Source organism: Antechinus flavipes, chromosome 4 (assembly GCF_016432865.1).
Source record: "Antechinus flavipes isolate AdamAnt ecotype Samford, QLD, Australia chromosome 4, AdamAnt_v2, whole genome shotgun sequence".
Lineage (NCBI taxonomy): Eukaryota > Metazoa > Chordata > Mammalia > Dasyuromorphia > Dasyuridae > Antechinus > Antechinus flavipes.
The window spans coordinates 109,854,059-109,871,936 of record NC_067401.1 but is presented as its reverse complement, the minus strand read 5'-3'; the positions used below and the strand labels follow the sequence as shown (position 1 = coordinate 109,871,936).

The window sequence follows — 17,878 nt, the reverse complement described above, 5'->3', positions numbered from 1 at the left end:
GCTTTTTTCCCCTTCTCCCTCTGTAAGCCCATGGTGTAGGCTCTGCAGATCTTGTTTAGGGTTTTTGGTGATGATTGAGTATATCTTGAATGCCCACAGGGTACATTACATATAGCACTGTACAAGACACTTGGGGTATATATTTTAGGACAGACACAGTTTTATGGGAGTTCACCATCCTGATATGAGGTAATGTATGTGTAAAGTGCTATGTAAACAAAGTACTAGGAGTGTTAATTTTATTATTAATAGGGGATAGATGACAGAATTTTTCATGTGATCAAATAGGGATATGTTTAAAAAAAAAGATGAGTTGAGCATGTTCCAGGAATCTGTTCAAGTCCATATTCTCAAAGACATAAGTGGGAGGCCATGAAAAGGCTGGGTTCACATGGATTGTAGGGAATGTAAGAATGAGCTGGGAAATAGTAAGAGATGAGAGTACATAAGTTTGGGCATCTCATATGAGAAGGACGGGTCATCTAGTATAAGTCTTTGAAGATAGTAGTCAACCAACCCAGGTATAGTCTGAAATATGTATATTTTTTATCTAGAAGGAAATTCTGTAAGTAATAAAATCAAGGGAAAGTTTGAGCCAGTGAGCAAAATATTTTGGAATGGAGAGAGGTTAGAAATTGGAACACTTTAACATATAAAAGTCCAATGTGAAATCACTTGTAGCCCAGATAAGGCGACAGGAAGAATGGGTGATTCCAGCTACTCTGTGCAGAGATGGCATGAAACACTGAAGACCATGTGCATAATCAGTGGAAATTCCCAATTTGGGAGATGTTTGGCTTTTAAATAAGTATTGAGTTCCAACAGTTTTCCATATTTATGAAGAGGATTGAAACTGACTCAGCAGTCGAAGCCACATTAAGTCATTCTCCTTTTAAGGTTTTATTGCAAGGGTGGTTAGATACTCTTCCCTAAGGTCAGTCTGGGCTCTATATTTCAAGGCATGCAGAGAAATTGGAAAGAAGAGTTAAAATAAAAAATAGAAGTAAAGAAAGTTTGAGATAATTAGGTTAAATGAAGCATCATCATGGTCTAAAAGCTGCTGAGCTCTGTACAATAGAGAACCAGCCCTGGAGTCAGAGATGTTCAAGTCCTATCTCTGATGCTTATGCCTGGGTGATTTTAGGCAAACTACTCAATCTTTCTGGGTTTGTTTCCTCATTTGTAAAACGAGGGGTTGGAGTTGATAGCCTCTGAGGTCCCTTCAGTCCTATATCTTATGATTCAATAAATATGAGCCTATGATTGTATGACATGACATTCAGAAAGGACCCATTATTTCCTAAAAGGACACAGCAAGAAATTCTTTTTGTTAGTGCCTCTGGAAAGAAGTTGAGGCTAGATGTCAGGAAGAACTTCTATACTAGGCTATTGCACTTGGAAAAGGAAGAGAAATCTATGTAGAGTCCTTTGAAGAGAGACTTCTGTCTGTCAAGATTGGATTAGGAGCATTTGGCTTGGAGGTAGAAGAAAAAGTGATCTTTATAGGCCCCTTTTAATTCTTTTCATTATGGTATAAAGTCTCGCATTGTCACCATTTTTATCTTGGCCAGTTATTTCCCCTTCCATAGCAGCAAAGAGCAAAAAATAATTTAAAAAGATTTCTGATATATATATCAGGAAGAGATTTAATACTAAGATAAAGAGATTAATAATTTCATGATTTAAATTGCACTATATATGTGTATGTATATTATTCTAAATATAGTAACATTAATTATTCCTCAATGGACAGGCCATACTGGTGGGTTTTGAAAACATATTTGACTGTAGAATAATAAAATTATCCCAAATTTTTTCAAATTAAGCTGTCCTTTGGACACATGTACATTGATATTATAGGTGAAATAGGATGTATGGACAAGGAGATATTCCCTTCTTACCCTCCTTGTCTCAATTTTTTTTTTTCCTGAGCCACCCTCTCCTACCTGCCCTTCCCTCTCCTTTCCCCAATTAGAAGTAGGGATTGGATTTTTTTTACCAATGCAGATTGCCAACTTCTCTGCAAATACAATCTTAGAGAACTGTCTGAAGCCTTGAGAGGTTCCGTGATGTGTCCAGAATGACAGCCAGTAAATATGAGAGATGGATTTGAAACTCTGGTTTTGAGATCAGCTCTCTACATATTATGCCTGACTCTCTATATACATTGTGTCTGACCAGTTTAAAAAAAAAAAAAATTAACTCTTCCCAATAATCTTCTTCCTTGGTAGGACATCTTAAAAAAACATCTTGCTTTCTTTTCTAGTTCCCAATCTGACCCTTCTTTTTGGAACCAGATCTCAACCCTCTACCAAGGACCAAAAAACCCCGCAAAAAACCATGAAAAGGTGCTTCTGAGAAGCATTTTTCCTCCCATTTTTCCTGGGTTAAGTGTTCTGCCTTTCATAGTTGGGGTGGCAAGGTGTGGCAGAGAAAGGAGTGGGGTAGACTAGTATTTGGGACTTCCCCCAATGCTCAATTTTGGTCCTCTACACTTTTTAAATTATATTTTAGGTTACCATTTAGAAAAATGTCTCCAAGGTTTAAGTTTTCCATTTTAAAAAAAGGAGGGGGGGAGGAGGTGAATGATAGTTTTTCTGAACCATCTTGTTCACCTGGGGACTCTCAAGATGGTATTCCAAATTCCTGCTTTCTAATCGGGCTCCCTTCTATGGGGTTCCTCTGCGCATCTGGTTTGCCAAAGAATAAAATGATAGTCCAGTCCCTAGAAGATGGCTGGTGAGGAAAGGGAAGAATTGCTCACCCTCCCATTCCAGTTGAGGGGCTCTTTGGAGAAATTTCTAGACCCACTTCTCCGTCCGCTTATGGCTTCATTTTCAAACCATTGGGTAAGTAGGCTCGAATCCCGGCACTAACCTTGCCCGGGCTGCGATGCGCACTAAAGGAAGGGAGATCCGGGATGACGGCACCTCCGGTCACAGTTTAACGTGTTGAGGATCGTGGACAATTCTGCTACTGGTGGAAAAGTTATTTTTATATAGAATCTCTGAAACCCTAATAAAAAGTGAAACCCGAGCTCAACGAACAGTAATGTTTTCACCACGTTCTGTCTGTGGAAGGGGGACAGGACAAGGCAGGGCAGGCCTTTCTGGAGCTCGAAGAAACTGGAATTCGACGCCGCCTGCGGGCCCCGCTCTGGCCCCATTCATCTGTCCTCTTCCCCTCCTAATCTCCGGCTTCCAGCCCACCTCCCTTAGCAATTTTTTCCAACCTGGGGGATCTGGGGAGCCTAGATGAAGGCTTTGGGAAGTGGGAATCGGGGGGCGCCCCGCAGGCCGGGCCAATTAGAACAATTTAACAAGAAGATTGCGACGGGGGAGAAGGACGCCTCCAGCCCTCCCTCCTACAGCACCGCGGTGGCCCCTCCCACCGTCCCGGGCCTGCGCTAATTGTTGGGAAGTGTCCCGGACGTGGAGCCTAAATTCGGCCTTTCGCGTCGTCAGACCCCGTTCCTGGTTCTCCCTCGTGGGCCTTCAAGTGAGGTAGCTCGGCCCGCAGGTCCTCCCGCCCTAGTCGGCCTCCAGCCGACTAAAGATGGTTTTAGCGGAGGAAAGGGTGACCGGTAACTAGGGCGCAGAAAGCTGCTAATTACCCGGTGCAAAAAGACATCACAGGACTGCACCAAGACAACCCGCCATGACAGGAAAGCGGAAAATGGAACCAGCCTACAAACTACAACTCCCATAATGCACGGAGGTTCATGGGTGGCAGAAAGCGGTCGGTCTTAGGAAGGGACCCGGAGCCGCGAATGAGCTTAGTGCAGGAGGAACGGCCATCGAGCGCTTTGTTTCTTGCCCCACCGCCAGGCGGCGTAAGCTGCCCGAGCACTACGTAGAAAGACGTGCGACCTGCGGTCCGCTCAGTGCGGAGAAGCGCCGCCAGCCGGCATGGAGGGCGTGCTCGAGGCCCGAGTGTATAGGCGTGTCTGTGGCTCTGGCGGCGATGGCAACAGCACTTCTCGCAGTCTCCTTTTATGCCTGTGGGGAAGAGCATCCATTATTCTCTGCTCCAAGAGGGTTGCAGCTTTGGGGGGGATAGGGTACCAAGAAGCAGAACAGCGATGAGGGTTCCGCTCATAGCCTGCTTCGTTTCCACTTTGGCTCTTTTCTCGAGGAGCTAAAGAGCTGTCTCCTTGGGAGAGAAAGATTTGACCATCACTCCCCAGGTCATCGGCAGTATTGTTACTCCCCCACTCCCGTACCCCCAGAACCTTCCCCTTTCTTGAGGGCAATGACCGAAGAGGCTTCTTCCAGCTTCTTGCTTGCCTTTGGACTAGAATCTTGCAGTCCCCGCTCCTGGGAGATTGAGGCTGGTAGATTGCTGGAGTTGGAGCAGCAGCTGGGCTGAAGCTTGATGACTGCGCCCGGGGCAGGGCGGAGGGGGGAGCGGGAGGGGGAGGCCGGGCGGTCCAATGAGTCCTGGCTCAGGCCACAGCTTGTGTGCCGCCTGAGACTGCGCTTCCAGCCCTGGCGAGATAGGGAGGTCCAGTCTTAGGTAGTTCGCTACTTGTGTCTATTTACTGGAGAGGTGCGCTTCTGAAAACGTCAAACTTTTACTTAACTGAAAGCTGGTCTGTACGGGCAACAATTTATCACTGGAGAGAGAGATCAACTTCTCTACCTTTCCATCCATCCATAGATACCTATCTGTAGACTATAACTCCCAAACCAACCTTCTCTGTTCTAGAGCCACCAGGAAATGTTTTGACTGTTTTAACAGGTTACCTCTGACTGATTCCTTAATTCTCCTGTTTCTTTTTTTTTTTTTCCAGTGCTACCTTGGATATTGGCATATCTGAAGAATTAAATGTCACCTCTGAAATGTTGAAACAGCATCATCCCATACACTCACTCTATTCCATCCTGTTTTTTGCTTCCGAGATCAAGATGTATTTCCTGGATGTGTTGAATTTAAATGATGGTGCAATTTAAACAATCATCTAGGATTTGGATTTCTCTTTGGGAGATTGAAGTCATTAATATTTTATTTCTAGGTACACTTATATTTTGAGATTTCAAATCATATATATGTATACTCACATATACATACACACATATGTGCTTTATTAAGTTCTGCAGATTCAGGTCTAAACTCACATTGTCCTTGAATTTCACACCATCTAAATTTTCTTTAAGCACTTATTACCCTTAAGTCTTTTAATTAGTCTGACAGACAGAGATATGTGAAAAACGTTTTTCATAAACCTCCAAATATTCTCAGTGTGGGAAATGTTTTCCCAAGTCATTCCCAAGTGATGACATCAGTAGCCTAAATAAGTAAAGAGCTAATATGGTACATTTTAATTTTTTGTTTATTTGCAGTATGATTCCCCCAGGAGTGGTTTTGTTTCTTTTAGACCTTGGATTTGTGGATTTGGACTAATATGCAGGAATGCATAAAAACATTCGTAATAACATATTCCAGACACCAATTGTTTTTTTTTTTTTTTAATGGAGCATGTTATAGCATGAAATTATGTTACGTTGGCCATCTTGTCAAAACTTTAAACAATGTGCTTTGGAGATGACTATAATATTTAATATACTACTCCTGGCTTCAGATGTCAACTCTTAAGTACAGGCAGTTCCATATCAGCAAAATCCTCCTACCCAGGTCCCTGTACTTACAAGTACAGAAACTGACAGGTCTTCAACCTGATCTTGGCTCCTACATCATTGCTGGAATTGAAGAAAGGGTAGGTGACTGATTTCTTTCTGTCTTAGACTATAGCAGCAGGCAGCCTCAGGTCCAGATCTTTGAAACTTTGTCTGAACAAACCTTTTTCAGGAGGTATAATTTTCATTCTCTTGATGGCCTTCCAATAAGGAGAGTTATTAGCATGAAATAACTTTCTGCAAATTTGCTAATCTTCCCTAATAATTTCCTACTTTTAGCATCTTTATTTTGTAAGTAATAGTGACATCCTCCCAGTCATTGAAACTTGAAAGCTTAAAGTTTTTTTTCACTTTTCCTTTTAATTCACGTCTAATCAGTTTCTACATTCTATTTATTGCTACAATTTCCTTTATATCAATTCCTTCCTTCTCTAATTCAGGCCCTCATCATCATCACCTCCTTAAACTATTGTAATAATTGATCTCAATAGTTCTAGATTCTCTATGCTATTCAACCCTCATCTTGAGGCCCAAGTAATTAATTAGCCTAAAGTCACTTGCCTACTTAAAAAACCTTCATTGTACAAATGTACAAACTCCTTAGTCTTGTCATTTAAGTCCCCCTACAGTTAAACTTCAATATGTTTCCACTTTCATTTCACATTACTTTATACACTTTACATTTGAGCCAAACTGGACTACTTACTTATGGTCCCTCATTTTAACCCTGCCCTTTCTCAATGTCATGCCTTTATTCACATCATCTTTCTGGCCTGAAAAGAAGCAGCATCTCTCTCTCCTTCCTCTTCCATCCTATTCACCACCACAAATCTCTGCCAAGTAAAATTCTTTTCTCCCCTTTCAGGGCCCAACTTGGATCTGGCTTTCTCTATGAAGCTCCTTAATGTGCTCAACTAGAAGTGTTTTTCCCCCTCTCAGGTTTCCAGTAGTACTCTACTGTGTATTAAAATTATTTTGAGTTTTTGTCTCAACTTTCCTACTAAATTATAAACTCCTTGAAAGTAGGGTCTGATTTCATCTTTGTTTCTCTAGCACCTAGGGTGGTATCCTAATTATGAAACAATAAGTATTTGTTGAATGATGAATGAATATTGGAAGATGGTTGAAGAAGAAAATTGTTTTTAGAAGAATTCCTTAAGAGAACAATTTTTAAGATCAAGTTACATTGGATCAGTTAATTTCCTTAACTAGTCAAAAGAAGATTTCAGCTTTGGTCCATTTAACTTGGATGGTGGTATATAATTGACCAGAATTATTTCAGGCAAAAACAGAGCCCATGAGTCACTGGAAACTTTCAGTTGAATTCTTCAAATCACCTCATCTTTCTTTTTTCTCTATTTTTAATGCACATTGCTTTAGGAATCATGTTAGGAGAGAAAAATCAGAAGGGAGAGGGGGGAAAAAACAAAAGAAGTGAACATTTGCATTCAATCTCCATTGTTCTTTTTCTGTATGCAGATGGCATTTTCTGTCTACAGTCTATGGGGATTACTTTGGAATCAACTCATCTTTAAATGTCAACAATAATAAAGAGAATAGAACTTTGGCCCTCATCTCAGAAAGACCTGAGTTCAAATTTAGCCTTCGACATTTACTAGCTGTGTGATGCTAGGCAATTCATTTACCTCTAATGTCTCCTCCCTACCAAAAAAGAAACAAAACCCCAATAACTTAAAATGGTAATCATCATAATAGTGTGTATATCAACTACTGAGATAAATTGAGACTTTATGACCCCAACTGTTTTCTTAGTTTTTTTTCCCTCCAGTAAGAGGATCACTGGAAAAATCTATGTTCACTATCAAACCTCAATGAAGTATTCCAGATCCTCTGTTTATTCATTTTCTAAGAAGACCAATGTAATCCCAAGGGCAATGTCTTGGCTTGTTCATGGCAGAGCTTTACGAAGTCATGTCTCTCCACTACTGAGCTGCTCCTATATATATGCATTTAGAGGGGCGAAGGCCATCCACTGCATCCTGGGCCATTGCCAGTCACCAATCATCTTGACTTTTATCTTGCATGATTGTGTCAATCCTCAGAACATTGCAGAGTCTCATGAAAGAAGTCCAGAATTACTCAAGAATTTGATTTAACTACCCACAAAAGAAAAATCAAGTGGATAATGGTTGCTGTCAAGATTATGACATGCAGAGGGAAAGTGCTAAAATTAAGGGGATTGGGAAGGGCATCCTGTAGAAGGCTGGATTTAAAGTGAAACTTCTGGGAAGCCAGGAGGTAGAGGTGAGTAAGGAGAACATTAATCTGCTGTGAAGTGCCAATGAAAATGCCCAGCGTTAGGAGATGAGAGAATCTTGTAGAGGGAACAGTAGTTTCGTTAGATTGAGGGGAATATGGAGTGGTGGGAAGTTTTAAATAGCCAAAGATGTGGTGGGTGGTAGATTATGTGGGACTTTTGAATGTCATTCAGAGGATCTTATATTTGATTCTGGGGATGATAGGGAGCCACTGGAATTTAATGAATTGATATGGTGAGGATTGTTAAGTCCTTTAAGTGATGTTCCAACTCTGTCACCCCATTTGGAGATTTTCTTGACAGAGATTTTGGAATGGTTTGCCATTTCCTTCTCCAGCTCCTTTTATAGATGAGGCAAACAGGGTTAAATGACTTGTCCAGGGTCATATAACTAGTACTAAGTATCTGAGGCTGGATTTAGGAAAATAAATCTGACTTTAGACCCAGCACTCTGCACTGAATGGAGGATGAATTGGGGTTGGGAAAGATTTGCAACAAGGCTGACCATGCAGTCAGGATATTGTACAACAATCCAAGTGTGAGGGTTTTAAAAATGTTCACCAGAATAGTAGCAGTGTCAGCAACAAAAAAGTATGGTAGTCTAAGGATAATGCACAGTAATTCACAATAAGAGAGTGATGCAGGGGAGGCCCCCTCTCTTGCATTCAGGACCTGCCATTGTTCTACTTGGTTCCTCTTGCCATTTGATCACTTTCCTTATCCCCATTTCCATCTTACCCTGATCTTGATGGAAAATGAAAGAGGAAGAGTTAGGCACTTACTGTTTAGGAAGGGCTGCTGCTTGCTACCAGGAGTTACATTCTTCTTTTTTTAATTAAAGCCTTTTATTCTCTTATTTATTATAGCTTTTTATTGATAGAACATATGCATGGGTAATTTTTCAACATTGTCCCTTGCAATTACTTTTGTTCCAACTTTTCCCTTCCCTCCCTCCACCCCTTCCCCTAGATGGCAGGCAGTCTCATACATGTTAAACATGTTAAAGTATATCTTAAATACAATATATGTGCACACATCCATACCTTTGTTGCACAAGAAAAATTGGATTCAGAAAGGTAAAAATAACCTGGGAAGAAAAACAAAAATGCAAGTAGTTCACATTCATTTCCCAGTGTTCTTTCTCTGGGTGTAGCTGGTTCTGTCTATCATTAATCAATTAGAACTGAATTGAATCTTCTCATTGTTGAAGATACCCACTTCCATCAGAATATATCCTCATATGGTATTGTTGTTGAAGGTGTATAATCTGGTTCTGCTCATTTCATTTAGCATCAGTTGATGTAAGTCTCTCCAAGCCCTTCTGTATTCATCCTGTTGGTCATTTCTTACAGAATAATAATATTCCATAATTTTCATATACCACAATTTAACCAACCATTCTCCAATTGATGGACATCCATTCAATTTCCAGTTTCTAGCCACTACAAAAAGGGCTGCCACAAACATTTTGGCAATATAGGTCCCTTTCCCTTCTTTAATATCTCTTTGGAATATAAGCCCAGTAGTAAAGCCTCTAATTTTCATATAGACAGATAATTTTTCAACACTGATCCTTGTGTAGCCTTGTGTTCCAAATTTTTTACTCCTTTCCCTGACTCCCTCTCCTAGATGGCAAGCAATCCCATATATGCTATACATGTTAAAATATGTTACATCCAATATATGTTATACACGTTAAAATATATGTTAGATCAATATATGTAAATATTTATACAATTTATACAATTATCTTACTGCATAAGGAAAAAAAGAAAAGAAAATGAGTAAGAAAACAAAATGCAAGTGAACAACAAAAAGAATGAGAATGTTGTGAAAGGGTTACATTCTTAACAAACCTTTTTTCTTCCCAAACTGCTTCTACAATCTTAAAAAAGGGGCTAGCCTGACTGCATCAATGGAAGAAGGAATCAGAGCAGTTTCTAGTCTCCACAGAGATTGGGAAAGCAGCATTTCTTTCACAGCTCACAGATAATCACAGTCAATGCCCATTTAATGCACTTGTGTGGGCTGGATTTTTCAAAGTTCCAAAGTCAGGGATATAACCAAAGATAGAATTAGAATAGAATGTTGCCCTCAATGTTTCCAATTTGGAGGAGCTGCAAACTAGTGAGATAATGTTTCCCTAAGTATATGTTAATGACATTCTTTCTTGCTTTAGAGCTCCCTTCTGATCTGATCTGCTAATCAGCCCAACCTGGATCTGATGGGATGGATGGGGGAGAAGTGTTTAGGAAAGGAGTATCAATGAAACCATAATATTGTAAATTGATTTCCCTATAATCCATAAAAGATGTCTATTTTTTGTTTGAAATTTTGAAAAAATTTGGGTCAGAATCCCCCTTTTAGTTTTGTGGAGCCAACAATTTATCTTAAAACTGAGAAATGGGGAAAAGAGTGATTGAGATGGCCCTGAAGAGAGGAGTGGTGAAATCATTTTTGAATAGGGAGTAGAGTCAGAACAATAAAATCAGAAAAAGTGCCAAGAAAGGACTTCTCTCCCTCTATACTGCTGAGTTTTCCTTGTACTTCATCCCCTGATATCTTTGATGCTGCGGGTTTTGTTTTTTGTTTTTTAATGGTTTTTAAATAGTAGGGGTGGCTCTAGAGACAGTAGTTAAGCAGCAGAATGATTTGTGCATGGGTAGGAGTATATGGGAACATAGAGGAAATGAACCCAGAAGTCAACCAGGACACAGCGCAGCCCCAAGTTACTCAGTAACCTTATTAACATCATACATCCCAATATATATCTAGAGAAGACAGCCAGAGGCCTGTTCCCTTTGGCTAACTCAGAGGTTGGGGACTGGTTTCAGCTGGGAAGTTGGAGGTATTTTTGACCATGATCCGATAAGGACAGCCAGGGGACTAAAGAAATGAATGGATGAGACCATACCCACCTTCAACTTACTTTTGTTCCATTCAAGAACATTCTCAAGTCCCATCTCATGTAAGATAAGGGAGGTCAGAAGAAGATCTTACTTAGTAGATCTTCTGAGTGCCCCATAGACTTAACAAACTTAATATATATTCAAAATGTAAATTTTTAGGGCAGTTAGTGTAGTGGATAGAGTACCATCCTTGAAGTCAGGAGGATTTGAGTTCAAATTTGGCCTTGGATACAACACTTTCTAGTTGTTTGACCCTGGGAAAAATCACTTAACACCCCAACTGCCTCAGCAAAATCAATAAAATTTTATTTCTGGGCATTCCCTAAACCCCATCCTTCCCTCCTTCCCCTCCACAGCACCTTAGATGGACCTATTTCTGTTGATGGTACCCCATCCTCATAATTTTGAAATCATTTTTGACTCCCTCACAGTCTCATCTCTAATTAATTGCCAGACCTCATCAATTCTGTTATTTTTTTCTTCTCTCTTCTCATGAAGCCACCATTCTAGGCCCATATAACTTCTTCCCCTATGCTACTATAATAGCACCTTAATTGTTCTTCCTGCTTCCAGTTTCTCATTTTCCAATCCAACTTTTCTATAGCTGCCAGAATCTCTAAGGCACAGGTTTAATCATGCCCTTCAAAATGCCCTTCAACTGCTACCTCCTTTTTGAGGCCTTTCCTCATCTGCCCAATTGCTAGTGTTTCCTCCTGAAATGGCCATTATTTTGTACTCCTTTTGTATGTATATATTTCCCATTATATGATCTAAACTTTTTTTAAAAATATTTTTCCAAGAATTCATTATTTGATAAAAACTGCTGGGATAATTGGAAATTAGTTTGGCAGAAATTAGGCATGGACCCACACTTAACACCATATACCAAGATAAGATCAAAATGGGTCTATGACCTAGGCATAAAGAACGAGATTATAAACAAATTAGAGGAACATAGAATAGTTTATCTCTCAGACTTGTGGAGGAGAAAGAAATTTGTGACCAAAGATGAACTAGAGACCATTACTGATCACAAAATAGAAAATTTCGATTACATCAAATTAAAAAGCCTTTGTACAAATAAAACTAATGCAAACAAGATTAGAAGGGAAGCAACAAACTGGGAAAACATTTTCACAGTTAAAGGTTCTGATAAAGGCCTCATTTCCAAAATATATAGAGAACTGACTCAAATTTATAAGAAATCAAGCCATTCTCCAATTGATAAATGGTCAAAGGATATGAACAGACAATTTTCAGAGGATGAAATTGAAACTATTACCACTCATATGAAAGAGTGTTCCAAATCATTATTGATCAGAGAAATGCAAATTAAGACAACTCTGAGATACCACTACACACCTGTCAGATTGGCTAAGATGACAGGAAAAAATAATGATGAATGTTGGAGGGGATGCGGGAAAACTGGGACACTAATGCATTGTTGGTGGAGTTGTGAAGGAATCCAACCATTCTGGAGAGCAATCTGGAATTATGCCCAAAAAATTATCAAATTGTGCATACCCTTTGATCCAGCAGTGTTTCTATTGGGCTTATATCCCAAAGAAATACTAAAGAAGGGGAAGGGACCTGTATGTGCCAAAATGTTTGTAGCAGCCCTGTTTGTAGTGGCCAGAAACTGGAAAATGAATGGATGCCCATCAATTGGAGAATGGCTTGGTAAATTGTGGTATATGAATGTTATGGAATATTATTGCTCTGTAAGGAATGACCAGCAGGATGAATACAGAGAGGACTGGCGAGACTTACATGAACTGATGCTAAGTGAAATGAGCAGAACCAGGAGATCATTATACACTTCGACAACGATATTGTATGAGGACATATTTTGATGGAAGTGGATTTCTTTGACAAAGAGACCTGAGTTTCAATTGATAAATGACGGACAAAAGCAGCTACACCCAAAGAAAGAACACTGGGAAACAAATGTGAACTATCTGCATTTTTGTTTTTCTTCCCGGGTTATTTATACCTTCTGAATCCAATTCTCCCTATGCAACAAGAACCTGTTCGGTTCTGCAAACATATGTTGTATCTAGGATATACTGCAACATATCCAACATATAAAGGACTGCTTGCCATCTAGGGGAGGGGGTAGAGGGAGGGAGGGGAAAAAAATCGGAACAGAAACGAGTGTCAATATAAAGTAATTATTAAATAAAAAATTTTTAAAAAAATATTTTTCCAAATACACATGAAGATAGTTTTCAGCATTCATTTTTGTAAAACTTTGTGTTCCAAATTTTTTCTCCCTTCCTTACCTGGTCCCTTCCTCAAAACAGCAAGTAATCTGATATAGGTTAAATATGTGAAGTTCTTTTACATATTTCCATATTTGTCATGTGCAAGAGAAATCAGATCTAATCTTGAGGGTTAGGGACTATTTAATTTTTCGTCTTTTTATCCCCTGTGCTTAGCACAAAGTAGATGTTAATAAATACTTATTGATTGCTCAGAGAACAATCTCACAACCTGCCTCCCTTCTACCTTTCCAAGTCTTAGACCTTTTAAACCTTTCCCCCCAATTCTATGTTCCAATGACATCTCCTCCTTGTTTCTTGTATAAGATTGTTCTCCATGACTGGAATGTTTTCCCATTTTCTTTCTTGGCTTCAAGTCCCAGCTAAAATTGCATCTTCTCTGAGAAGCCTTTCCTGATTCTCTTTACTGCTAGTGCCTTCCCTCTGAGGCTACCCCTAATTTATCCTGTCTATAGAATGATTGAACATAGTTATTATCTTCTCTGTTAGGCTGTGAGTTCCTTGAGAGATGTTCAGTCATTTCAGTTGTGTCTCCATTTGGGATTTTCTTGGCAAAGATACTGGAGTGATTTGCTATTTCTTTTTCCAGCTTATTTTATAGGTGAGGAAACTGAGGCAAACTGGATTAGGTGAATAGCCCCAGATCATATAGCTAATAAGTATCTGAGGCCAGATTTGAACTTGGGCCTTTCTGTCTCTAGAGCCAGTACTCAATCCACTCTGCCACCTAAGCTGTTCTTCCTTGAATGCAGAGGCTGTGGATTTGATCTTTCTGACTCTGAGTCTGGTGCTATATCCACTGGGCCACCTAGCTGTCCCAATCATGCATATAGTAAACACTATAGATAAGCTTATTGCCTTTCCTTTTCCTTTGAATCCCCAGCACTTAACACAATGTCTTAGCAGCTAGGAAGAATTATCTCTCACTTTTAGAACAAGTTTATAAATTAGATATTGGGACAGAATATTGAAAAAGCATTCAAAGAGCAAGGAAAAAGTCCTTCATTAGAGTCCTTCTAGATTCTGGAGGCATCGGTGATTGTTAGTATGACAATTATTAACTATAAAAATTCCAGATCATTTGACTAGAGGTTTTTTTTGGTTTTGTTTTGTTTGTTTTGTTTTTAAGAAGATATGGCAAAATCAAGAAATGGATACTTTACTATGGCGTTATCTAATAATGTTACAAAGCATTTATTAAGCCCCTTTGTAGAAGCTTTAATCTTTTAAATGCCTCAATGTAAATTCAGCCTAAGAAAAAGATAATATAAAGCATAATATTTCATTTCCAAGAAGAAAAAGAAAACGGGGCTGTTTTTTGCTGAAGTATATAGTCCATTGTAGGCTCTTAATGCTTTTTGACTGCCTCACTATTCAAGGCTGTCTTTCAATCCTGCCTCTCTGAATTCTTTTTTTTTTTTTTTTGTACTTCCCTTCACAAACTCTACTACACTTTAGCCTTACATTGGCCTGAATGGCCTTTCCCTAAACTTGATACTCCTTCTCCCACCTTTGTATGTTTTCATAAGTGTTCCCATGACTAGAATGCACTTCTCCTATCTCAATGCCCACATTCCTTTAAGTCCAGCCCAGGCTTTGACTCTTCCTACAGTCTTTCCCATCCCCTTCATTTTCTTGGCGCTATATATATATATATATATATATATATATATACACTCCTAGTAGAATAAATGCTTGTTTAGGACATAAACATGAACAAAACTCGTTGTTTGACTTTGTATCTTAGCCCAGTACCTCGAACACAGATTCAATCCACAGGTATTCATCAAGTGAATTAAAGACATCATTGTATTTACTTGGAGAAAAATAATATGTGCATATCAATGTGTAATTTATAGGAGTAAGGACTGGATTTCATTGATCTAGGGAAGTTTGAGATGATGAAATTATTACTATTAATGAAAGTAGGAATCTTTTCTGCAATTTATAAAGATGTCTTCTCCAGGACACTGATTAGTGACTTGCCCAGGGTCACACAGCCGGGATACAGCAAAAGCCTTGAACTCAGGTCTTTCTGGCTCTGAAAGCAGCTCTCTATCCACTATGCCATGCTGTCTCTCATAGACATGTGTATTTATACCTGGAAGATCAGGAAGACCTTGAAGTGACCCTTAAAGAGAGCTAGAAATTCTAAGAGAAGTAAAGGAAAGCAATCCAGGATTGGGATTTGGGGTGTGGGGAAGGGCCAATCTGTGCAGAGGCACAGTGGTGGAAGACAATATCCAGTATGGGAAACGGGAAGTAGGCCAATTTGACTGAAATATAGATTACTTCACATGAAAGTAGGTTCTGGGACATTATTCTAGAATAGGAATCCTTAATTCTGGGTCTATGAACTTGACTTTAAAAATATTGTGTTGACTATATTTCAATATAATTGGTCTCATTTGTAATACTATGTATTTTATTTTCTTTTTTAAAAATTATTCTGACAAAGGGTCCATAGGCTTTTCCAGATTGCCAAAGGGGCCTATGGCATACATGAAGACCCTCATCTTGGACTGGTTGGAATCAGATTATAAAAGGCCTTAAAAGGCAAACAGAGGCATTTGTATTTTATCACAGAGGCAAGGTTGATGGAGCTTCTTGAGCAGGGGGTGAAACTTTGCTTTAGAATGATCAGTTTGACAGCATTATGGAGGATGGATGAAGGTGGTGGCCATGAATGGGTAGAAGGGGACAAATGAAAGAGATGCTATAGTGGTAGAATGTAATACTTGGCAACTTGAATTTGGGTAAAGGAAGGGAGATGCAGCTAATCTGTGACTAGGATGATGGTTATGCTCTGGACAGAGATAAGGAAATTAGGAGGATGAGTAGGGGGAGAGATTATGAGTTCTGTTTTTGGTGTTTGGAGTTGGAGATGCTATCTTTGGAGATAGAAATGTCCAGTAGGTAGCGGTAATGACTGGAGCTCAGGAGAAGAGGAAAACTACATATATAGATCTGGAAGTAATTGATGGATGACAATTTAACCCATGGGAAAAACTCAGAGACTCAGGCTAGTGACTTGCACATATAGATATTGAGTATCTGATTTAGGGTTTGAACCCTAATCTTTTCCTGACTCCAAGCCTAGAACTCTAAGCTGGAGTGTTAAGAAATACTATAATGAGAGACTGAGAAGATAATTAAAAATAAGACTGAAAAAGAGTGGATTTTTTTCTAACAATTTTCTTTGTAGAATCTAAGTGAATAGATAAGAAGCTTTTTTCACCAATGCATTTTTAGTGTGACATTTTTTACCTTTTACTTTTCTAGACTGGCTTAGTATTTTTGCCTTACAACAAACCCTAAATTATAATCCTGTTATTATTATCATATTATTTATTAATCCTATTATTCCTAAGCAAAGCTTTTAAAAAAAACACTCATTTCCTTCTTCTGTTCATTTTACAGATGAGAAAACTGAGATAAATAGATTTAAGTGACTTATTTTTTTTAAGTGACTTATTCTGGGTTACACAGCTAATGTATCTGAGACTAGATCTAAATTCAATTGTTCTTGACTCCAGGCTTAATATTCTTTCCATTATATCACTTAGCTGCTTTAATAACACCAACAAAATTATTATCAAGCAAGATTTAAAAAAACAGATCTCTTTAATTCTCAAGAACCTGGACTGGAATAGATTGGGGACCAAGTGGGAGGTGGTATCCATTAGCTCTCTATTAAACAATGATTATCCAGATGATGGTGACCTGCTCTCTGAACAGAATAAGGAGTAGTAGAGGTCAAGTTTCTTGATGACTAAGCATAATCAGATACAAAAACAGGTTACCACTGGAGACTGTGAAGAGGGATGACCATAGTAGCCTTCCTGAAATGAGTTCTGCCTGGAGGTGAGATAGAAGGTTCTTTTCAATAGAAGGGGATACTTTCCTACCGTCCAAAGTTGGCAGTTAAAAACCTGTGACAGTGGGAAAGACTGAATACAGATTTATTCCAAGAGCAGGAAGGAAAGGAGAGAAAAGGAAGAAGGAAAAGGGGAAGAAGGAGAAGGAATGAAAAAAGAAAAGGAGAAGTGAGAAAACAAAATGAAATTCTCTTAGGGGAAAACAAATTTCCCTAAAAATGGATCAGCAAATCCTAATTATCTGGGGCATCGATCCTCTGTACCATCCTCTTTTTTTTCCATTAAAGAAAAAAAAAGGTTATCCCATAAGTAGTGAACACTACTTGTCCTACAGGGATTCTTTGTCTTGCACTTGCATTCATTCATCCAGAGGAATTTCTAGGTCCATTTGAAGACCTGGGCACTTTTGTGAACCACCTCAAGATTTTGCTTCCATGACCTTTTCCTAAATGTTCTTCAACAGCACATATTTTTCTCTCTTTATTGTTCTAGCAGCAAAAAAAGGTAGTAGTGTGGAAAGGCCAAGTTTACCCTGATCCCAATAATCCTGAGGATAAAAATTTGCCTGTTGCTTTTAAAGGTTGTGAGGGGTGGTCATGGGATTATGAGTCTGAACTATGAGAAATGAAAGATAATTAGAAATGAAAGGGGGAATAACTCAGGTTGCTGGAATCACAAAGAACCTGCCCCCTTTCCCAGGCACTGGGGACTATTCTCAGAATTCTCCTGCTGTCAGGCAGATCTGAATTCAGTATTCTTGCCTGTTTTTAATATAAAGGCAACTGCCTCTTCTCACTCTGGAGTAAACCAGAAATTTCAGGAAGAAGGTCACAAATTACCCCCTCATCCTTCTAGGCTTGCATTGCCTGGTTTGTATTGACAAAACTGCCAGGTT

At 39.1% G+C, this 17,878-nt stretch overlaps 1 protein-coding gene across 2 annotated transcripts in view; it reads left to right on the top strand.

The window, feature by feature from the left end:
* Positions 1–17,878, top strand: part of RHBG (Rh family B glycoprotein) — a 49,053-nt gene that overhangs the window by 10,984 nt on the left and 20,191 nt on the right. For both annotated transcript variants that reach the window (XM_051993803.1, XM_051993802.1), the window contains one exon: positions 4,793–5,014. In XM_051993803.1, the coding sequence (XP_051849763.1) occupies positions 4,936–5,014 (79 nt within the window). In that variant the 5' untranslated portion in view covers positions 4,793–4,935. The remainder of the gene's footprint in view (positions 1–4,792; positions 5,015–17,878) is intronic.